This window comes from Trametes versicolor, assembly GCF_000271585.1.
Source record: "Trametes versicolor FP-101664 SS1 unplaced genomic scaffold TRAVEscaffold_4, whole genome shotgun sequence".
In the NCBI taxonomy this organism is placed as follows: domain Eukaryota; kingdom Fungi; phylum Basidiomycota; class Agaricomycetes; order Polyporales; family Polyporaceae; genus Trametes; species Trametes versicolor.
The window spans coordinates 1,148,174-1,169,643 of record NW_007360324.1 but is presented as its reverse complement, the minus strand read 5'-3'; the positions used below and the strand labels follow the sequence as shown (position 1 = coordinate 1,169,643).

The 21,470-nt window shown below is 56.4% G+C and overlaps 6 protein-coding genes across 6 annotated transcripts; 3 read left to right on the top strand and 3 right to left on the bottom strand.

Moving 5' to 3' along the window:
• Window positions 1–940: 940 nt before the first annotated feature.
• TRAVEDRAFT_63936 (MFS amino acid permease) lies at window positions 941–3,972 on the bottom strand. The gene is made up of 17 exons (XM_008038542.1): window positions 3,679–3,972; window positions 3,549–3,622; window positions 3,435–3,496; window positions 3,342–3,382; window positions 3,155–3,288; window positions 3,052–3,099; window positions 2,976–3,000; window positions 2,894–2,922; window positions 2,820–2,837; window positions 2,425–2,764; window positions 2,247–2,371; window positions 2,028–2,183; window positions 1,917–1,974; window positions 1,724–1,852; window positions 1,564–1,659; window positions 1,407–1,506; window positions 941–1,351 (listed from the first exon to the last, which is right to left on the bottom strand). Exons 1-17 carry the CDS (start codon window positions 3,871–3,873, stop codon window positions 1,125–1,127), a joined length of 1,857 nt encoding a protein of 618 aa, XP_008036733.1. The 5' UTR covers window positions 3,874–3,972; the 3' UTR covers window positions 941–1,124.
• A 1,679-nt stretch (window positions 3,973–5,651) lies between these two features.
• On the top strand, window positions 5,652–7,053 carry TRAVEDRAFT_27977 (GTP-binding nuclear protein RAN). Its single transcript, XM_008037908.1, has 7 exons — window positions 5,652–5,742; window positions 5,910–5,947; window positions 6,012–6,048; window positions 6,122–6,381; window positions 6,450–6,577; window positions 6,635–6,734; window positions 6,791–7,053. The coding sequence occupies exons 1-7, from the start codon at window positions 5,700–5,702 to the stop codon at window positions 6,830–6,832; spliced, it is 648 nt and encodes a 215-aa protein (XP_008036099.1). The 5' UTR covers window positions 5,652–5,699; the 3' UTR covers window positions 6,833–7,053.
• A 55-nt stretch (window positions 7,054–7,108) lies between these two features.
• On the bottom strand, window positions 7,109–8,701 carry TRAVEDRAFT_70786 (uncharacterized protein; the record flags this gene model as incomplete). The annotated part of the gene is made up of 6 exons (XM_008038541.1): window positions 7,109–7,916; window positions 7,986–8,075; window positions 8,131–8,229; window positions 8,298–8,396; window positions 8,483–8,625; window positions 8,692–8,701. The coding sequence occupies 6 exons, from the start codon at window positions 8,699–8,701 to the stop codon at window positions 7,359–7,361; spliced, it is 999 nt and encodes a 332-aa protein (XP_008036732.1). The 3' UTR covers window positions 7,109–7,358.
• Window positions 8,702–9,731: 1,030 nt separating this feature from the next.
• Window positions 9,732–11,584, top strand: TRAVEDRAFT_70785 (protein serine/threonine phosphatase 2C). Its single transcript, XM_008038540.1, has 10 exons — window positions 9,732–10,115; window positions 10,170–10,184; window positions 10,247–10,496; window positions 10,557–10,617; window positions 10,674–10,760; window positions 10,815–10,932; window positions 10,985–11,242; window positions 11,300–11,310; window positions 11,367–11,455; window positions 11,515–11,584. The coding sequence occupies exons 1-9, from the start codon at window positions 9,825–9,827 to the stop codon at window positions 11,401–11,403; spliced, it is 1,128 nt and encodes a 375-aa protein (XP_008036731.1). The 5' UTR covers window positions 9,732–9,824; the 3' UTR covers window positions 11,404–11,455; window positions 11,515–11,584.
• A 1,631-nt stretch (window positions 11,585–13,215) lies between these two features.
• On the top strand, window positions 13,216–18,644 carry TRAVEDRAFT_118985 (1,3-beta-glucan synthase; the record flags this gene model as incomplete). Its single annotated transcript, XM_008038539.1, has 10 exons — window positions 13,216–13,296; window positions 13,352–13,969; window positions 14,023–15,018; window positions 15,074–16,760; window positions 16,822–17,001; window positions 17,055–17,899; window positions 17,955–18,285; window positions 18,342–18,415; window positions 18,472–18,535; window positions 18,589–18,644. The coding sequence occupies 10 exons, from the start codon at window positions 13,216–13,218 to the stop codon at window positions 18,642–18,644; spliced, it is 4,932 nt and encodes a 1,643-aa protein (XP_008036730.1).
• Window positions 18,645–19,080: 436 nt separating this feature from the next.
• Window positions 19,081–21,433, bottom strand: TRAVEDRAFT_63933 (HET-domain-containing protein; the record flags this gene model as incomplete). Its single annotated transcript, XM_008038538.1, has 3 exons — window positions 19,081–20,346; window positions 20,408–21,327; window positions 21,401–21,433. The coding sequence occupies 3 exons, from the start codon at window positions 21,431–21,433 to the stop codon at window positions 19,446–19,448; spliced, it is 1,854 nt and encodes a 617-aa protein (XP_008036729.1). The 3' UTR covers window positions 19,081–19,445.
• Between the last annotated feature and the right edge of the window lie 37 nt (window positions 21,434–21,470).

Here is a 21,470-nt window from a genome sequence, read left to right as displayed (position 1 = left end):
GACCGCCTCTCCCACCCCTCGTCGTCCGGATCTTCCCAATGGACCTGCAACCCGCATAGAGCACACGCACGGTATGATGCGCACAAAGAACGCCCGCTCCGCGACAGCCCAGCGCTCATCGTGCCAAACAGTCGTGCCCAGATATCCACCCACTAGAGCGTCTCGAGTGAGCCCGCCCGATCGACGACTACAGCGACTGTCCCAATCGCAGGGAACGCAGCGCTGAGCGTCCCCGATGTCACAGCACGGCGGCAAACACTTGATAAAGTGTGTGCCCCAAGGCGCCCACCCCCACCATCTTTCCTGTCAAGCACTCCCCGCGCTCCCCGCCCACAGCGCGGGGATAGCTGAAAGAAAAACGCACCTGCAAACGCGCGCCCAAGCACAATTTTGGCTATCCTCCTCCAACCGGGGCAGCTCGGCAGCCCGTCCGTCTGTCGAGCGCGAGAAGGCCAGTCGCCCGGTTCATCGCCCCGGGCCACGAGTGCGAAGCGCAGTGCGCGTGTACCCGTGCCGAGATGCGCGCTGGGGTCTGTCAAAGTGGGCGTTCTGCCGATGCAAAGCACCGGGCTGCGAGATCTGGAGTGCGCACGTTCAAGGGCAGATGCGCTCGCATCTCGGATGTTGGCAGATGCGGCAGAATGCGCGTTACGCTTCGAAACCCTATGTTGGAGTTCTTCCCGCACTGCCCGTAGCTCGCTCTGGCCCGTGCTATCGCTTCTTGAAATGGCGTGTACCCGGTATACATTGATTCAACATTGATTCGATGCGTGTTCGTCGAGTAGGTGTTGCAAAGGTTCAACGTATCATCTACATTAGAACCCGATCCTAACCAAGACAAAGAAATGCACTGTGATCATACAATATGATAGATCTGAGCAACGGCACCGAACCTCTGAACCACCTTCCCCCCACGCGCATTTCGAAATTGAGATTGAGTGGGTGCGTAACATATGCGTGCGTGAAAACATCAAAACAAATAATGACAACATCGTAAAAAGAAGACCTGTCGGCGGGCCGCGCCGCAGGACTGTGTATCTCTATCATCGCGAGCCCCGAGGCTCTCCCCTGCGGCCTCCTCGTGGAGCCGCGTCTTCGTCCCCCTCATGTCTGCGATGGGGAAATCATACATCGACTCGCGGGGACTCCCTCGTCTTCTCGTCCTCGTTGATCGAGGGGTCGTTCCGGACTGTTGCCGCGTCGTCCTTTGCGAGCGCGTCGCCGCTCTCGACGCCGGCGACCGGTGCGGCCGTGGCAAGCTTCGCCTGAGCTTCCGACTCTGCTGTCTCCGCGGCCGGGTCGCCGGCCTGGCGGACGATGCGCTTCAGTGAGTAGCCGCGCAAGAAGAGCACTGTTCGCGGAGGTGAGTTGCGTGCTAATGACGGTGAGAGACTAGGAATACATACCCATCAAGAACCCAACACCCGCCATGGGGGTGCTGACGAGCCAAATCGTGCCGATCGAGCGGGTATATGCGTGTGCAAGCGCTGCGCGTTGTACGGGATCCTGCGTACCAGCGTTAGTGTGCGATGACATAGCCAAAGCATCGGGGGGAAAGCTCACCGAGATCAACGGAATCTGGCGCACGATCTGCGTGAGGGCAGAGGGCGAGGTGTCGATGGTGAGGTTCGGGATCTTAGCGACCCGCTTGCGCAGTTCCTATACAAACGACGCTGAGCAATCATGCGCGATTCACCGGTAATTAGGACCACAGGAGACGTACGCTGGAGATGATGGCCTGGCCGACAGAAATACCAATCGTGCCGCCCAAGGTACGGATGAGGATGAATGCGGCCGTCGTGGTCGCCATGTCCTTGAGCGGCATCGCAGCTTGCAGGCCAATCAAGGGGGTCTGAGCGAATACAGTCAGCTTGGGATTCGGCATCTCCAAAACGAAAATAGTTGGCAAGACGCACCTGGAAGAGATTGCCGATACCAACCGCCGCAACGAGGGGGTAAAGTGCCTTCTCCGCGCTGAGTAATTAATTAGTACGATTCACCGACGCCCGGCATAAGTTGGTGCTCACTCGTTCGACTTATCGTCAAGCATTGTCATGAGACCCCACCCGAGGGTCATAATCGCCCACGAAAACCATACTATGGGTCTCCAACGTCCTGTCCGGGACGTAAGCTGGCCCGAAATGACCGAGAATGCCGCACCACCCAGCGAGAAGGGCAACATGCTACACGATCCCACGTTAACACGCTGTCCCAAAAACACAGGACGGGCCGCATTGAGTACTCACCGGACACCGGCATTCGTTGCAGAAGCACCGAGGACTTGGAAATATACTGGCAGATAGAATGCAGCAGAGAAGAATGAGAAGGCATGCAACAGCGACGAGATCAGGAGAATAGCTGTCGTGCGCGTCTACGACAGTGTGAGTCGAGATTAACCTGAGTGGGTGAATGAACGCAACGGACCTTGAACAGCCGAGGAGGGAGGACAGGAGACCGTTTCGTGAACAACTCGTACACGAAAGCGACAAAAAGCAGGCAAACTCCGATGGCGAGAGTCGCAATGCACTGAGGGGTCGCCCCTAATGAAGAGACGGTTAAGACCCTGATTGTTGCACGAATAGATTGGCACTTGCAATTTGTCTCGCCGAAGTTGAAACCAAGCAACAACAATACAACACCACCGATGATCAGGAATAGACCGATGAAGTCGAATTGTTGTACATGTTCCCTGAAGGTCTTCCCTTGGTGGGGGTTGAGGTGCAGGAAGAAGAACAGGAGCGCAAATCCTACGGCGCCGGTGGGCCTGACAGAGATCGGTAAGCACTTGCGTGCCGTGTCGTCAAGTAGATATAGCTTACAGATTGATGAAGAAACACCTATAAAAGGAGAGTCAGTAAGGCCTTTACGCGTCGATCCCAAACAGAAAACGTGCCAGCGCCATGAAACATGGTCGGTGAAAACCTGTGCCAAGAAAGTGAGTTTTGAAACAGTATATGCGCGAATGCAACACCTACACCACCCAGGAGAGGCCCAATAACACTGATGGCATACCGTTAGAACTATAGGTAGAAGGAATAAAAAATAACCAACCTAGCTATGCCCCATGTTGCACCAATGTAACCGCCGTACTTGCCACGACTGGAGGAAAAGTATGGTGAGTACTCTGTATACATGCACCGGCGTGTGAACTTACTCTTGCAACGATACTATATCTGAAATGGTAATCTGCACCATTTGAATGATGCCTCCACCGCCAATACCCTGAACCGCTCGGCACACAACTAGCCATGTCATGTTCTGCGCGGCACCGCACAACGCGGAGCCGATCTGAACACCCCGGTAAGCCGCTATCTCTTCTGCACCGGAGCATTTGCACTTACCAGGAAAATTAGGATGGATACATAGAGGACGGGTTTGCGGCCTGTCGCAAGGCGTCAATCTCAGTGCTGTACGAAAAGGGATCTGGAACTCACCAGTAATGTCGGATATTTTACCGTATATAGGAGACAAGGCGGAGGTTGCAAGGAGATATGCGCTGCGCAGAGTAAGAAACCGAGCCGATTTACACGGCATTACTGAGAACGCACCTGCCGACCCACGAGTAATCGCTCCCCCCTCCAAGCTTCTCGACGATCGTAGGGAGAGCAGTCGCAACAATGGTCTTGACAACGTTGGTTAATACGTACTAGGGGAGGAGGCAGGGATCAAGGGACATACCTGATCCAATGCAGCGAGGAATGTGCAGCACATCAGCCCACAGAATACGACGGGGATGTTGTTTTTCGGGAGGACATGTTCCTCGTTGTATTTCCAGTGCTGGCCGGGCTTCCTCCCTTTCTCGGGATCAGCAGTGCTCGGAGCAGGAGTGGCATCACGGTCAAGCTCTTTGGAGTCCATAGCGGCGGAGGCCATGAGAGCAGCTACGGAGAACGAGGTCTAGGCAGATCGTACGGACGCGTTCTTGGTGAGCTGGGACGTCGCAGAAAGCGGTAGCAGCTGGAGGACGGGGAGCCGGGGCGAAGAAACCAGGAAAGGCTGAGGGGGGACATATGAGCAGGTGAGATATTTAGAGAATGCGGAGGCGTGACAAATCGTCCTCCGAGCCCATCCAATGATCCCTGCCGTGGCGCGCATCCGTTCTACAGCCGAGATGCCGGTCCCTTCTCGATCGCTCGCGTCTAACGGACTCTAAGCCTGGGTAAACATCTCGGATATCCCGTTGACTCGTCTAGACTCCTCCTGCCGTCCTGCCACCTATATTCACTCCTTCCCGGCATGTTTGTCTGCACACTTGGACCTACAACAAGCACCTCTTGCCGTCGCCTACGTACAGGTTCGCGATGGGTTGCCGCGCTTGTGCTATGTCCGATTGCCATACGAGCGCCAGGTCGATGCGCACGGTGGGAATGCGTCCGTCTCCATCGGCTCAATGCCGCTTACAAGCGCCATCGCAGCATTGCACGAATCCATCGTTCTTCTTCCCATGACTTACTGAACGCTTGCTGCGCACATGAAGCACTCTCGGAGTTGACTCATACCCTCCGCAACGCTCACGTACAGAGAGATGCGCGGTGACCGGACTTTCCGCCAAGTGCTACGTCCGCGAGCTGTGGTGTGGCATATTGACAGCGGGTATGTGGCACGTCCGGATCCACTGAACCTACATAGCCTACCGATCCCGTATTCATAGGGACGCTCACCGGTTACTCTCGAAGGCGATGTTAGGTTTGCAAGTCCCTTTCCTTGTTCTTTGAAACTACGTCTCAGCTGGCTTTTCTGCGCAAGAATTACTGACCACGACGGCCGAAGTTCGGCACCATCGTAAGGCCTCACTGTCGCCACGATCATAAGTTTGAACCTACCGTACGTCTCGCAGAAGGGGTTCTAGACTTCCGCTTGGATTCTCGTCCGATAACTGTGCATGTAGATGAACTGCGTCCGCACCGAGATCGTCACGTCCACTTCGACACATGCGCCGTAAGTGTCATTGGCGGCCGCCGATGAGCTCCTTTCGTCCGTACGGCAATCGAATGGTGGCCTCATGACCAGCGTCGTCATCTGCGCACCGTGGTTTCTCTGCCTCGAGGCTATATCTGCTTACACCTTATCTTCGGCGTCGTAAGGGTCCAGTGGGCAGTCATAGCACCGGCCTGTATGTTCATGAATCCGCGCAGACATGCGTAACGGTGCAAAGGCACACTTCGTGAACTTTGAAATATTTCCATGCCCGTCTAATCATTGGGCACTTGCTTCAGAAGGCCGGGGACCACTACTCGGCGACAATATGGTCCTCATGACGATCATGAAGCATTAATCGTCCCTGGTCATCTTCGTTTACCTTTCTCGACATCATACTCACCGGTGAGGTAATCTCTACCAGCTCTACCGCTTCGTTCCATGGGGTCCGCGGATACCTGTGTCCGCTTGGAAAATGCGCCGAAATTCCGTGTAAGCACACAAGATACCTAGAATATTTTTCCAAGATTAGCGAGCCTTTCGGTTTCCTAGCTCTTAGTCTCACAATGAATGTTTGCGATACAAAGGCGAATGAGCGTTTGTCGAACTAGGTGAGATCCCATATACAGATCCAAGGACGGAAGATGATCGTGATTATCTAACCGGGGCTTACCTAATACAATCTTGCAAGTCTTTCTCGTTCGCGCCTCACTCACCAGACGAGCAGCATCTCTTCTTTTTCCTCCACCCACCACCATCTTCTCATATCCTAGATATTCGAGATGGCTGACCAGTCCACGATCCCCACTTTCAAGCTCGTCCTTGGTGCGTACTCACGATTCAGCACAGACCGATGCAGTATCCTAACGAAAACTGTGTGCTCCCGCTCTCTATCTTGATCGATGTCCGTGCCACTTGTGCAATTTCGCGTCTTTCCCCTCGCGAACCCCTCAAAACAATCAATCGACGTGATACAACCGTCTGGCTCACAGTTGGCGATGGCGGTACCGGCAAGACCACCTTTGTCAAGGTATGCATCATTCGCGCGCCCTTCCATGCCCGCGATCGCGTGCTGATCAACTTTCTTTGCACAGCGTCACTTGACTGGTGAATTCGAGAAGAAGTACATTGGTGCGTGCAGCAATCGCGTCGTAGAGCGCGATTTTCTGCGCGGGGATGCTAACTGCGCCACCGCGTTTTGCAGCCACCCTTGGTGTCGAAGTACACCCTCTCTCCTTCTCGACCAACTTCGGCACGATCTGCTTCAACGTCTGGGATACCGCGGGTCAGGAGAAGTTCGGTGGTCTCCGCGACGGCTACTACATCCAGGGCCAGTGCGGTATCATCATGTTCGACGTCACCTCCCGCATCACCTACAAGAACGTCCCCAACTGGCACCGCGACCTCGAGCGTGTCTGTGAAAACATCCCCATCGTCCTCTGCGGTAACAAGGTCGACGTCAAGGTACGCACCGTTTTCTTTATATACGTTGTAACGATGCGCGATATTGATTACGACTGTCGTGATTGCAGGAGCGGAAAGTCAAGACCGGCCAGGTTACCTTCCACCGCAAGAAGAACATCCAGTACTTCGAGATCTCGGCGAAGTCGAACTACAACTTCGAGAAGCCCTTCCTGTGGCTCGCCAGGAAGCTCGTTGGGTGCGTTTTTGCGCAGATGTTACGACGTAGCGTTCGCTGACCCATCCACTACCGCAGCAACCCCTCGCTCGAGTTCGTTGCCGCGCCCGCTCTTGCCCCCGCCGAGGTCCAGGTCGACGCCGCGCTGATGGAGCAGTACCAGAGGGAGTTGGCGCAGGTGCGTACCGATCCAACCGTGATGATGCGCGGTTTTGCTAACCATCTCGCACATAGGCCGAGGCCGTCCCCCTCCCAGAAGAGGACGACGATCTGTAAATTCACGCGCTCACGACCCTGTATCCCCCCGCCCCGCCATCTGTTACCTCTATACAACATATCCTGTGATCACTGTTTCAATATAAACCACGTCGCATCCCGGAGTAGTGCAACCTCGGTCCGCCCTCTGAGTGCGCATGCCTCGTTGTAGAGTTTGTTTGTGGATTGGCAGTGTAATACGGATATCTTTTGCAGCAATGCTTCACGAATCATGACGTCACCTACTCATTGAAATTTTGAAAAGTTGCTGCCGTCCAGAGCAGTATTCGTGTGGGATGACATAGGATGACATATACCGTGCAGCTATCGAAATATAAGTACAACACACAACAAGTACAACATACAACAAGTGCAACGTACAGCATACATGGGACTCACGCACGTATACAAAGAAATTTGATATGACCCAGCCGGCCTACGTCAGTCACTTCGCGCACCGAATGAACGACCCACCTATCAAAACGATCGTACAACGTCGTAATGACAGCTTATCCTAACCCGTATCCAGCCTTTCCAGGGAATATATTTACGGCCTTTCCTCCGCTGCGAGACGCTTCAAGCCGTCGGCAAGGTGCTTCCACTGCAGCTCGGTGACTTCCCAGCGCGTATCCATCATGAGCACCATATACAGCCACTGGTACCAGCCTTCCATACGGACAACGCTGCGCAGCGACTCAGCGTCCCGAATACCGATCGTACGGAACGCCGGGAGGAGCGAGTCAAGCGGTTGTGTGAGCGAGCGGAGGAAGGCCCGCACAGGCGCGACGCTACCACCGGCGGATGCGCCTCCGTCGGCCGCGGCTGCGGCAGCAGCTGTGGGTGTGGTGCGGGTGTAAGGCGTCTTGCGGCCGGTGTGCGTGGCTTGACGGCCGTTGCTGTTGGTGGAGACCGCTGTGATAGAGCGGGCAGTGGAGGCGCCTCCGATTGACATGGTGCGGCTGAGAGCGGTGTTCCGAGCGGACGCGCGTGGTGTGGCTGCAGTGGCGAAGGCGCGCTCGGGGTTTCTACCCGCGACGGGCGATGTGGATTGTGCAGGTGAACTGTCCCTTACCTCTATCACCTGGGCAGATGTCCTCGCTGCGTGCTGGTTAGAAGGATGCCCTCACGGTAAGTGTTTCTGTCATCTACACGTCTGCACTGCTCTGCGACGTACCTTATGCTTGCTGATTGCGTTATCCTTCGCCTTCTTCGCACCTCGGGTGAGTGGTACCTTGGACGATGTGCGGGGACGACGCGGATACTGCTGTGGCTAGAAATCAATCGGTATGCCGAAGACCGCGAGTTCGTGCGAAGCATACCCTTTGTGCAATGATCTTCCCCTTGATCCAGATTCTGACATACGCAGAAGCGGGCCAAGATTGGTCGTACTTCTTGAGGATCGGCAGAGCTTTGTTGACCTGTGTGGGGTGGTTACGTGTGAGGACTACTAGCTCGCTGGTCGATAGAGGTGCACGGCCCTACTAACCTTCTCCATGTAGAGCTCTATACGCTTTGGAGGCTGCCTTCCAAACGACAAGACCTTTGAGTCAAAGAAGCACTCGTGAGCACATTTGCTCATGATGGTCTGAAGATCAGTATCAGTAAGCATGGAATAGCGGTTTCGGGGACTGATAATGCGGTGTGTCTTCAGTCAGCAATCTGGAAACTTACCGTGTACTTCTTGAAAGTAGCGTCGTCGTGCTCGAGACCCATCGAGGACCGCAGCGCATTGGTGTTATCTCCGTCAAGGGAACCGTAGAGGACGCGGGGAAAACAGCTCGGCCTTTCATAGCAAGATGTCCGGGCTTTCGCTCCTATGCGGTTGTGAAGATGAGTGATGTCAGTGGTCGTAATACTGGAGTTATATGCGGTATGCGTACCTCGGGGCATGTTGACAATTCGGTCGGTAAGTGTCTAGGTGTAGGTTCTGCAGAGCGGTGGTGCCGGTGCTGAAGTCTAAGATCATGTACTGGTCGTACTTACGAGTCGCATGGATTAGCCTGAGACGGTCGGTGTTGAAATACGACAGAAATGGTAAGTCGAACCATGTTCGACTTGTTCGAAGCGCAAGGCATGGTCTGCAGCTGGAGCGGCGAACTGGACAAGGACGGCGCGTCGGGTGAGAACCCGCGCGCGACTTTGACGCGTGCCGCATGTGATCGGCGTCATCGTAGCACGATCTTGGGCGCCTCCAAAAATTCCGATTCTACCAAGAATCGGATTATCAGCTAGCATTAGGTTGCAGCGTGCACGTGCGAGGAGCCCACCACCGGCAAATGCCGAACGTTGAGCGCTATTACTGCACGCCGGTTTCGTTTCGTTGGACTCGCCGCTGTCGTTTCAGCATCTGAACCCTGGTCCTCCATGTTTTCACTCTCTGCAATTTCCGTGGCGACAGAACGCTCACTGCCAGAGGATGTGTCCAGCAACAGTTCTAACCAGAAGCGGAGCTACCGCCCACGCGCAGGTAATAGCCGCGCGTGCTCCGTATTGTATGTCTCCGCGCCGCAACGCATGTTAACAGTTTTATTACACTTCGGAATTCGACGACAGGCACCTGTATGTGTGCAATTATGCTAGCTCTTATAAATTTATCTGTACGACTCGAAGAAAATGTTGTATGTGGCAGCTTTGGCCTACATAAGTAGTTTGATGAATTGTAAGAAACACAACGATCATAACGGAAAGGCAGTATCAATGACTTGAAGCTTGAATGTTACATGTACCTCAAATCATGCAATATTGCGAGCATTTTCAGAATTCGAGCTGTAGCCTATAGTACACTAAGTAAGCGTGCCACATGCAGCTTAGGTAGAATCGGTCCGGCGTGCGAAGCATCGCCTCTTATCCACAAGTTAGCGGTGCTTGTCCTCGGATCGCGCGTCTGACACTCACGCCAACTCCACCATCCTCTGCATTTGCTTCAGCCACCTCTACATCTCGCGCGCACCGTTCTGCTGCTGCGTCTATCGTACCGCATTCACCGCATATAAATCTGAGAATTGCTTTGTCGATGAACGTCTCCTCTGCGCTCCCCTTTGTCAAAAGTGCTACCCGCGCGTCACCGCCAACATGTCCCGGCGCCGTCCGCAACGTCCGCAACTACTCATCGCTACCGCGCCCGTACCGCTTTCATGTCGGTGCAAGCTGGGCTGGGAAGCCTCATGACCCGCGCGGACCCCGCGTGAAGACCAGTCCGTTCCCGGCAGACAGTCCGATAGGCAAGTGGAGAGACACAATACTCTCGCGGCCAAACGCGCCTGCCGGAACGCATATTGGGGAGGATTTCTTTTATGTTCAAGATGTGAGTATTTATGTTCACGCTAGACATTTAAGAATACTAAATACGGGTGTACAGATGCGCGAGAAATCAGTGAGTTCACCTACATGGGCGCGTTCGCGCCTCGTCTCACGCGTCTTCAACTACTGTTACAGGGCGTATCACTTGGTGTCGCGGACGGCGTGGGGGGATGGACAGAGTCTGGAGTGGACCCGTCATTATTCTCCCAAGCACTCATGTATCACGCACATCGCTACTCCAAGGTGGCATGGCCCGGCGAGCCAGAGGTCGACCCGACACAGGAGTACGAAGAGCGTGAGCAGGTCGAAGGCTGGGAACTTACACCATTAGAGTGCCTTGAGTCTGCCTACGGCGGCGTGCTACGAGAACGTAATGTCCTTGCTGGTGAGCATTCTTCTAACCGAACGACCGAGGATATGTCTTCATGTATGGGGGCGTCCACAGGTTCGAGTACCGCATGCGTACTTACGCTCAACGCGTCAAATGGGGTATTGCGCGCAGCGAAGTATGTCTAAACCGCTCTGTTGGCTGCGAAATGTACTGACTCTCACTTTCCGATAGCTTGGGCGATAGCGGATTCTTGGTTATACGCGCTTCCGCGGTCATCTACACACAACGATCCCAGACACATTTCTTCAACTGCCCAAAGTTTGTCCACAACTTCTTCGCGCCTGTTGCTTCTGCTCATGAATCATCCATTAGACAACTGTCGAAGTTGCCTACATCAGAAAAGCGCTTCTCTCGAGCTTGTGTCGATCATCCCAGCGACGCCGACTTATGCGAGATGAAGCTGCGCCACGGCGATATCGTCATTGCATATGTACGTCACACGTGGTCCTCTAGGCTATCTTGGTTCTAATATATCCCTCCAGACCGACGGGCTGTCGGACAACGTGTTCCCTGCAGAGATGGTTACCATATGCTCTATGGTCGCGCGGCAGTCCCAGATGACAAAGCGCACACTCACAACGACTGGCGAGCAAGAGTCCGTCGAGGCAGTGGAAGATACGGAGGCCCAGGCCATGGCGGAACGTATCGTGGAATACGCTCGCATGTGCATGCACAATCGGAAGCGCGTAAGTCCGTTCGAGCGTGCCGCTGCGCGAGAGGGCATGTATTTCCGTGGAGGAGTGAGTCTCGACCTTTTCACATGTGTGTAAACCGTTCCTGACTGTCCGCGTTCATAGAAAGTGGACGAGTGAGTCGAGACACGCTGTCGAGGCTCCAGACCCTTTTGGCTAACCATAGCGCTAGCGTCACCGTCCTCGTTACCATAGTGCAAGAGGCCTGAGGTGGCCGGGCCTTGTGCATTCGTCCGCTGCCCATCATGGCGCAGCTTACTGGTGAGCTTCTTGGACAATGTGCCGCCGTCGATGTTCGCTGAACTTGTTCGCGTGCATAGTACCTGCATCATTCTCACCCAGCATATAGAGCACCCGCATACTTGCATTACTAACGTCTTGATACCCTAATCCACATCAACTTGTATAATCCAAGTGCAGGGCGTAGGCCTGCGTGTATCGATTATTGCTATCCTACTTCGCACGGCTGGGTCAAGGAATATGGATCCGTACTTCGCGTCCACAAGACCGCGCGGGGCGGGTTGCGGGCGGGTATGTCTGAGACGCCATGTGTCGCATGCGGCGCGGCTCTGTGACGCTTTAGAACACGACGATCTTGATTTCAGCACAAGCACTGTTTTGGTCAGCGAGCCGCTCGTTCTCCGGGCGCTGCAGGATGTCCGGACCAATACCACATCGCTGCGGTCACTTGGAAGCGGGATGGACGTATGACGGATGATGGTCATCTGCTCGCTGACGTCTGCCCGTCCACGGGCAGGTCGGCCGTTGCTTAGAGCGGCGAGGAAGGTGTGAGAGGAGGAGAGGGCTGCACACGGACGCACCGGAGATACACTACGACATATACGTACTTACAATGAGGTCTTGGCGCACAGTGGACATGTGCGCAGATTGGTTGCCGCATCTGTTTCGCGGGATGCTTCTGCTGCGCGCTTCTCGCGGAGACTTTGCGGATTTGAGGACATGCCGGTCGCGCAAAAATATGGCAGTCCGTGTGCGAAGTCGCCCAACATAACCGTCCGCGCGGTCGAGCGCACAAGGAGGAGCCTGTGCCGGGCGGCGAGGACGGAGCGAGGAAAGACTGATGGAGGTCGGCAGAGCGGGGGGACCCTGGAAGAGGCGGAGGCGGGAGGGCGGCAACGGGCTTCCCACGCAACCGGTTGTTGGGTGTACAAACAAGGCCCCCGTCACAGCCAGACACCGACCCCATCTCCTCCTCTTTATCCTCTCTTCCCTCCAGCCCAGACCCAACACCAGCTGTTGTCGGTCGTTTCACTCCTTTGACCACCTGCCGCCCTTCGTGCACTCCTGCGCCGACTGCCGCCGCAAACGCAGCCCTTTTTTCGCCTCCAATGGCCGCGCGCCCTGGTCCTGGCTTTAATCAGCCACCACCAATGAATCCATTTTCTAACCAAGGCCAATACGCCCGCCAGTATTCCAACGACTCCGACGCCGAATCGTATACCAGCCGCAACGCAAGCAGCGTCCCCCTCGCCACGTCGTCGGGCTACTATGACGGCACCTACACCCCCCAGTGTGAGTCCCCCCTCCTGTCTGCAAATACCGCAAGCAGTGCATTCGGACGCTCGCCTGCTCCGATCTACATCACCACTCGGAAGGGGCGAATACCATCCCTGGATGGAGTGAGACACCGCCGAGGAGGCTGAGGCGCTGATACGATATAACGACGGGCGCAGCCCACTGCGCCCTTCAACATGTATCCCACCTACACACCCGTCCACGACACGTCGTCGACGGAGTCCGTCGCCCTCTATTCCCACTCCTCCGCTGTCTCGTCCGGGCGGTCATCTGCGGAGCCCTCTTCGTCTGAGCAAGTGCCTATACTGACATACACCACTGCAGCCGGCGATGAGGCAAACTTCCCGGAGTACAACCGGCACTACAGTGCCTCTGTCGAGTCGCACATGAGCACCGGCACGAGCATTGCGCCGAACAACCCATTCTCCGACATCCCTGGGTCCAGCGACCAATACCCTGCGTGGTCTGCGGACCGCCAGATACCCATGTCCACCGAGGAGATCGAGGATATCTTCCTGGACCTCGCTCAGAAGTTCGGGTTTCAAAAGGACTCGATGCGCAACATGGTGCGCTCTCTCGCTCCATAGTGTCTCGCTTAATGGCTGAGTTTTAATCCACTAGTTCGACTTCCTGATGACCATCCTCGACTCGAGGGCATCCCGCATGACGCCGAACCAGGCGCTCCTAACGGTCCACGCCGACTACATTGGTGGCCAGCACGCCAACTACCGCAAGTGGTACTTTGCCGCGCAGCTTAACCTGGATGATGCCGTCGGTCAGTCCCAGAACCCGGGCTTGCAGCGCCTGCGCAGCGTCAAGGGCGCTCCCAAGACTGGCAACACGAAGTCGTTGGATAGCGCCCTCAACCGGTGGAGGAACGCGATGAACAACATGAGCCAGTACGACCGCCTCCGGCAGGTTGCGCTGTACTTGCTCTGTTGGGGCGAGGCCGGCAACGTTCGTTTCACTCCCGAGTGTCTCTGCTTCATCTTCAAGTGCGCGGATGACTACTACCGGAGTCCCGAGTGCCAGAACCGGATCGACCCCGTTCCCGAGGGCCTCTACCTCGAGACGGTCATCAAGCCGCTGTATCGCTTCATGCGGGATCAGGGGTACGAGGTCGTTGACGGGAAGTTCGTCCGTCGCGAGAAGGATCACGATCAGATCATTGGCTACGACGACATCAACCAGCTGTTCTGGTATCCTGAAGGTCTTGCCAAGATTGTCCTCCAGGATAACGTGAGTATTCTGCTGCGCTGTTTGCCACCTGGAGATCTAACTGTCATATACAGACGCGCCTCATCGACGTACCTCCAGCACAGCGCTTCACCAAGTTTGGTCGCATCGCTTGGAGTCGCGTATTTTTCAAGACGTTCTTCGAGAAGCGTTCGCGGGCGCATCTGTTGGTGAACTTCAACCGTATCTGGATCATCCACATTGCGTTCTACTGGTTCTACACTGCGTTCAACTCTCCCAAGGTTTACGCGCCGAAGAACAAGCAGAGCCCGTCTGCGCCTATGACATGGTCCGCCACCGCTCTCGGAGGAGCGGTCGCCACGCTCATCATGATTGCTGCTACGATCGCGGAGTTCTCGTACATTCCTACCAGCTGGCATAACGCCGGTCACCTCACCACTCGGCTCGTCTTCCTGCTCATCGTTCTCGCACTCACTGGTGGCCCCACGTTCTACATTGCTCTCGTCGACGACCGCCCCAACCAGGGCAACATCCCGCTCATCATCGGTATCACCCAGTTCTTCATCTCGATTGTGGCCGCCGTCGCGTTCAGTATCATCCCCTCTGGACGTATGTTCGGCGATCGTGTCCGCGGAAAGTCACGGAAGTACATGGCCTCGCAGACTTTTACGGCCTCGTACCCCAACCTCGGCAGGACTGCCCGTGTCGCGTCGATCTCCCTGTGGCTGTTGATCTTCGGCTGCAAGCTCGTGGAGTCATACTTCTTCTTGACGTCGTCCTTCTCCAGTCCCATCGCTGTCATGGCGCGGACGAAGGTTCAGGGATGTAACGACAAGTACTTCGGCAGTGCGCTCTGTTCCAACCAGGTTCCGTTCGCGTTGGCGATCATGTATGTCATGGACCTCATCCTGTTCTTCCTGGACACGTACCTGTGGTACATCATCTGGATCGTCGTATTCAGTGTTGCACGGTCGTTCCATCTGGGGCTTTCTATCTGGACGCCGTGGAAGGAGGTGTACACTCGGATGCCGAAGCGGATCTACGCCAAGCTTCTCGCTACGTCTGAGATGGAGGTTAAGTATAAGCCGAAGGTGCGTCTATACCATACCCTAATCTTGTAAGATGGGGGCGCTGACAGCCTCGAAGGTTCTTGTGTCGCAAGTCTGGAACGCTATCATTATCTCTATGTACCGCGAGCACCTGCTGTCCATCCACCACGTCCAGCGCCTTCTCTACCACCAGGTCGACGGCCCCGATGGTCGCCGCACTCTCCGCGCGCCTCCGTTCTTCACCAATAACACTGGCAACGAGTCCGACTTCTTCCCGGCTGGTGGAGAGGCGGAGCGCCGTATTTCGTTCTTCGCCTCGTCCTTGACGACCGCGCTTCCGGAGCCGCTGCCCGTGGAGTCCATGCCTACGTTCACCGTCCTTGTTCCCCACTACTCCGAGAAGATCCTGCTCAGCTTGCGCGAGATCATCAGGGAGGAGGACCAGAACACCCGCGTCACGCTGCTCGAGTACCTGAAGCAGCTGCACCCGACCGAGTGGGACAACTTCGTGAAGGACACCAAGATCCTGGCTGAGGAGTCGGAGACGGCGACGTTCGATGGCACTCAGAGCACCAACGAGAAGTCCGGGAGCAAGCGCACCGACGATCTGCCGTTCTACTGCATTGGTTTCAAGACGGCCGCGCCGGAGTACACCCTCCGCACTCGTATCTGGGCGTCCCTCCGTGCACAGACCCTGTACCGCACGGTCTCCGGTATGATGAACTACTCCAAGGCGATCAAGCTCCTGTACCGCGTCGAAAACCCGCAGATCGTGCAGCGGTTCGCTGGCAACACCGACCGCCTCGAGCGCGAGCTGGAGCGGATGTCGCGCCGCAAGTTCAAGTTCACGGTGTCCATGCAGCGCTACGCCAAATTCAACAAGGAGGAGCTCGAGAACGCCGAGTTCCTGCTCCGTGCGTACCCCGACTTGCAGATTGCGTACCTGGACGAAGAGCCCGCCCCGAAGGGCGGCGACCCGCGTCTCTTCTCGGTGCTCATCGACGGCCACTCGGAGATGGACGAGCAGACTGGAAAGCGCAAGCCGAAGTTCCGCATCGAGCTCCCCGGTAACCCTATTCTCGGTGACGGCAAGTCGGACAACCAGAATCACGCGATCGTGTTCTACCGCGGCGAGTTCCTGCAGCTCATCGACGCCAACCAGGACAACTACCTGGAGGAGTGTATCAAGATCCGGAACATCTTGGGCGAGTTCGAGCAGTACAGCGTCTCGAGCCAGAGCCCGTATGCACAGTGGGGCCAGAAGGAGTTCTCGAAGTTCCCGGTCGCGATCGTCGGCACGCGCGAGTACATCTTCTCGGAGAACATCGGTATTCTGGGCGACATCGCTGCAGGCAAGGAGCAGACGTTCGGTACGCTCACGCCGCGTGTCCTCGCGTGGATCGGCGGCAAGCTGCACTACGGTCACCCTGATTTCCTGAATGCGACGTTCATGGCGACGCGTGGCGGTGTGTCGAAGGCGCAGAAGGGTCTCCACCTGAACGAGGATATTTTCGCGGGTATGACGGCTATCAGCCGTGGTGGACGCATCAAGCACTCCGAGTACTACCAGTGCGGAAAGGGTCGTGATCTTGGGTTCGGCACGATTCTGAACTTCCAGACGAAGCTCGGGACGGGTATGGGTGAGCAGATGCTCAGTCGCGAGTACTACTACCTCGGCACGCAGCTCCCCGTCGACCGCTTCCTCACGTTCTACTACGGTCACCCCGGTTTCCACATCAACAACATCCTGGTCATTTACTCGATTCAGACGTTCATGGTCACTCGTGAGTACTCCCAGGCTTGCGGTTGCGGTGGTGCGGCGAATTTGGCTGACACGTTCTATAGTGCTCTACCTCGGCACATTGAACAAGCAGCTGGCTATTTGCAAGGTCGACTCGAAGGGCAACGTTCTCGGCGGGCAGCCTGGCTGCTACAACCTCATCCCGGTCTTCGACTGGATCAAGCACTGTATCATCTCCATTTTCCTGGTCTTCTTCATTGCATTCCTGCCACTGTTCATGCAAGGTGCGTCCCTGCGATGATCTAGTGAAAGTCAGCTACTGATATTACAATTGCAGAGCTGCTCGAGCGCGGTACTGGCAAGGCGCTCATACGTCTTGGGAAGCACTTCTTGTCACTTTCGCCCATCTTCGAAGTCTTCTCGACCCAGATCTACTCGCAGTCCATCCTGAGCAACTTGACGTTCGGTGGTGCTCGGTACATCGCGACGGGCCGTGGCTTCGCGACGACGCGTATATCCTTCACCATCCTCTACTCCCGTTTCGCCGGACCCAGCATCTACATGGGGATGCGGAACCTCCTCTTGCTGCTCTACGCCACCATGTCTATTTGGACGCCATTCCTCATCTACTTCTGGGTCTCCGTCCTCTCTCTCTGCATCGCGCCATTCGTCTTCAACCCCCATCAGTTCTCGTTCCCCGACTTCATCATCGACTACCGCGAGTTCCTGCGCTGGATGTCGCGTGGTAACTCGCGCACGAAGGCGAGCTCCTGGTACGGCTACTGCCGTCTCTCGCGGACGATGATTACCGGTTACAAGAAGAAGAAGCTCGGACACCCGTCCGAGAAGCTTGCCGGCGACGTGCCCCGTGCCAAGTGGCGGAGCGTGCTATTCTCCGAGGTGCTGCTGCCGCTCTGCGGTGCGACCATCTTCGTCGTCGCGTACATGTTCGTCAAGTCCTTCCCGGACCGCAACGGCCAGCAGAACCCGAGTGCGCTCATCCGCATTGCGGTCATCGCCGTGGGCCCGGTAGTGTGGAACGCGACGGTGCTCCTGACGCTGTTCTTCGTGTCGCTCTTCCTCGGGCCTATGCTCGAGTCGTGGGCCCGCTTCGCGTCGTTCATGGCCGCGTTGGCGCATTTCCTCGGCCTCGTCGGTCTCGTCGCGTTCTTCGAGTTCTTCGTGAGTCCACTAGCTTCCCACATGTCCTCGCAGGTAGACTAACCCATCGTCACAGTGGTTCCTCGAGCTCTGGGACGCCTCGCACGCCGTCCTCGGTATCATCGCGATCATTGCGATCCAGCGCGCGATCCAGAAGATCCTCATCTCGGTCTTCCTGTCGCGTGAGTTGAAGCACGACGAGACGAACAGGGCATGGTGGTCTGGCAAGTGGTACGGGCGCGGGCTCGGCTCGTCGGCGTTCTCGCAACCTGCGCGTGAGTTCGTGGTGAAGATCGTGGAGATGTCGCTCTGGACGTCGGACTTCTTGCTCGGACATCTGTTGTTGATCGTCATGACCCCGCCCATGCTCGTTCCGTTCGTCGACAAGCTGCACTCCATGATGATGTGTAAGTCCTCTTTGGTCTTTGTCTGTGTTGTGGGTCGTTGCTTACAGGCGATACAGTCTGGCTGCGTCCTTCGAAGCAGATCCGGCCGCCGCTCTTCTCTACCAAGCAGAAGCGCCAGCGGAGGTGGATTGTAAGTGTCGACCATTAGTTATGCGTTTGCATGGTTATTCATGACCCGTCTTCCAGGTGGTCAAGTACTCGTTGGTCTACATCATCGTCGTCGCTTTCCTCGCCGCGCTCATCGTTCTCCGTACGTTCATTTCCTCGTTGTCGGCTACCACCATACTTACGCCGAGTCCACAGCCGCGCTCTTCCGGGACCACATCACGTTCAACTGTACTGTATGCCAGAATATTTAACCTAATGCCGGCGCTCCCGCCTTCGCTTTCTGACGGGTGGTCTTGGGCACCGCCGGGCCTGGCGGCGCCCGCCCCCTCACGCTCTCGGGCACCATTCTCTTGTAAACAGCTGACTTCGACGCCTTGCATTGGACCTTGTAAAATACATAGATCTATACAGCATCTTATTGACAATCCGTGCCATGCTCGGCAGGCCGATTTCTTTCACATTATGTACCTTGAGGCTTGGGCGGATTGAATGTGATACGGTGAATGCATCAATGTTATGATCTCGTCGTAGGTGGAGTGTAGCCGTCGTCGAGTTCGAGCACATACCTTATGTGCAAGGCCGCTAGCCCCCGCTACATAGAACTTCCGAAGGAGCTTTCGTCCAGGTGCCCCGCTAGCGGCTACGCCCATGGTGTGGTGCGTGTTAGAGGCTGCACCCGTCCAGGGTGTCAAGGTGCAACGTACGATGTACAATACTATACGACGACGACGGTATGGGTCAATTGTTCCACTTCGTCAGGATTATCAGGGAAGAGCGGCACAGGACGATCTCTTGGTTGATTGAACAACCCCAACCTCGTCCATACCCCGTCATGCCCGCCAACCTTCGCGATGACCAGGCCTATCTCGAAGACCGGCACTCCTTGTCCTAAATAATTCGACAGTCTGGCTATAAGGATGCATCTCAACTCGGGAGATGCTCAACTCGGGAGATGCATCGGTGGTCCACCTGGTCTCCAGCCGCTCATCTGGATCCCAACTCACTTCGGCCCAGCGGGGTTGCGGAGCGTCAGAGGCTGGATACAGTTTCCCTTAGGCAGTAAGAGTCATCTGCCTCGCCATGGCCTTGAGTTTCACGTATCCGCGGCCGTCTTGGAGCACCCCGTCTTCGACTACCTCGGCAGCCCACTCGCATCCCTTCCCATCCCCGACCGCCATGAACACGGCCCCTTCTAGCCCGGCCCAGGACCACGTCGGCGCTAGGTAGTCCGAGGTTGGGGGCCTCACACTCGGTCTGTCGACCAACCACAGCAGATCGACCAGCACGCTATCCCTCCAGATGCCCCACATACTCCGCCACCCGGTCGTCGCCTCGACACGTCTGAGCACACCGGAGACAGCCACGAGCCGGTCGTCGAACCTCGTCAGGGAGCACCGGCCGTACGCAGCGAGGATGGTCAGCCACAACGCATGCACTTTCTCTTGCAGTTCCGGGTCGGGGCCGCGCTCCTCCTCCTGGACAGCGGGCCTAAGCTGGCGCATGATCTCGAAGAAGGACGCCTTGGGCGAGAACTCCGCCACCTCCCCGTGCGGGACGTTCTCCGTCGCCGAACACTCCGCACACTCCCACGCGAGCCCCGTCGCCCCGTAGTAGAGCGTGCGTGGGGCGAGCAGCCGCTCCTGCACGACCCACGCGCGCGTGTGCAGCGGAAACGGCTCCAGCGGCGACCACGACGGGCGCAGCCTCATGTCTGGTGCGAGGTAGGAGTTTCGCTTCACCGTCCAGTGGGGAGAGAGCTGACAGTGGCGGTAGGAAAGGGGGCTGCGGGCTTGTTCGAAGAAGCACCCGCCGTCGTAGGCGTTGCGCGCGGTGAGTGCGGCTACTGTGCAGACCGACCCGGCGTAGATCTCGCCCATGATGGCTGCGTTGGTTTTCCAGTCGGACGGGGAGTCCTGGATGATGCAGAGGGAGTCCATCCAGATGTACTGGTATCTGGTCTGTATTTCAGTACGAGCCGGCGGCCAGTGTACTTTGGAAGGACGCTAGTACTCACCCCAGGCGCCTGGTGATGACGACGGCATCTTGGAAAGTCTTCGGTAGCTCGTGCATCGGAATCCCCTTCCTCAAGATGTCGATATTCCCCAGGAGAAGCCGGAGGATTTTTGCACCGCCCCAGCAATGGCTCAGCGTGAGGTATGGAGGCACCGGTCTTGAGAAATCCATGACGATGATCTTCGGGTCTACACTGTTGTCGTTTCCGACGTCGACCAGCCTGTAAGGACGTCCCACCGCTAGTCTTGCTGCCTCAGTGCACTCGGCATGACTTTCAAGACATTGCGTTAACCATTCTCGAGCCAGAGAGAATGATGCTTCTGACGCAAGCGACTTCGCGAGGCGGGCACTCCTGCGGACGCCCGTAGTACCTTTGGGGCTGGTGGCAGAGAACTTGAAGAAAGGATTGTCGGGAGTGTCAGACACTGACATGGCCTCTTCATGGTCTGCTGGAACGACCACGAGATAACCCACGCTGCGCTGCCTGTCGCTCTCTCCTACCTCGATCTCCAACGTAGTCCCACCTGTGCGCCCGACTGTGAAGTATACGTTGATAGGTTCAGGAGGGGGAGGGAGATCCTCAGGCGGCTGCCGCCAAAACTCTGCTTGACGGATCCTGCCCAAGATGAGGGAACACAGATGGCACGATTGTGTGTTAGAGGCCTGGGACGGACACATCGTCGCAGACGACTCCAGAGCCTTGCGATCGGCATAAGAGCAAAGGCGAGACTTGCCCCGAGGAGGCTTCTCGTGGCTCTGTAGGGCAGAACAGGCCGCGACGGCGTCCTTGCAAGACGTGCACAGGAGATTTTTCGTCGCGAGTTCGGAAGGATGCGACTGAGTCCGAGGCGTGGTTGTCGAGTGTTCCACTATCGTTTTGGGATTCGAAGGTGGCTCGCCGCCCTGACTAGCGGTATACACCTGTGAAACGCTGCGAGGGAGAAGAAAGGCTAGAAGTGGTTTGAAACACATAGCAAGTCCAAGACGGTCTAACCTCAATACTGCTGTCGACCTCTGTCGCCGACATCTTGCTACCGACATGCGTCGACCTTGAGGAGGAGGCG

Bases quoted from the DNA above. Each gene is read 5' to 3' on its own strand.
- TRAVEDRAFT_63936 (XM_008038542.1), bottom strand. From the start codon at position 3,873: ATGGCCTCCGCCGCTATGGACTCCAAAGAGCTTGACCGTGATGCCACT. The intron at 2,923-2,975 runs GTAGGTGTTGCA...TTCTTGGCACAG, and splicing joins TTGGGCCTCTCCTGGGTGGT to GTTTTCACCGACCATGTTTC. The intron at 1,352-1,406 runs GTATGTATTCCT...CTCCGCGAACAG, and splicing joins GGGTGTTGGGTTCTTGATGG to TGCTCTTCTTGCGCGGCTAC.
- TRAVEDRAFT_27977 (XM_008037908.1), top strand. From the start codon at position 5,700: ATGGCTGACCAGTCCACGATCCCCACTTTCAAGCTCGTCCTTG. The intron at 6,382-6,449 runs GTACGCACCGTT...TCGTGATTGCAG, and splicing joins GTAACAAGGTCGACGTCAAG to GAGCGGAAAGTCAAGACCGG. The intron at 6,578-6,634 runs GTGCGTTTTTGC...CCACTACCGCAG, and splicing joins CTCGCCAGGAAGCTCGTTGG to CAACCCCTCGCTCGAGTTCG.
- TRAVEDRAFT_70785 (XM_008038540.1), top strand. From the start codon at position 9,825: ATGAACGTCTCCTCTGCGCTCCCCTTTGTCAAAAGTGCTACCCGCGCG. The intron at 10,497-10,556 runs GTGAGCATTCTT...GGGCGTCCACAG, and splicing joins AGAACGTAATGTCCTTGCTG to GTTCGAGTACCGCATGCGTA. The intron at 10,618-10,673 runs GTATGTCTAAAC...ACTTTCCGATAG, and splicing joins GGGGTATTGCGCGCAGCGAA to CTTGGGCGATAGCGGATTCT.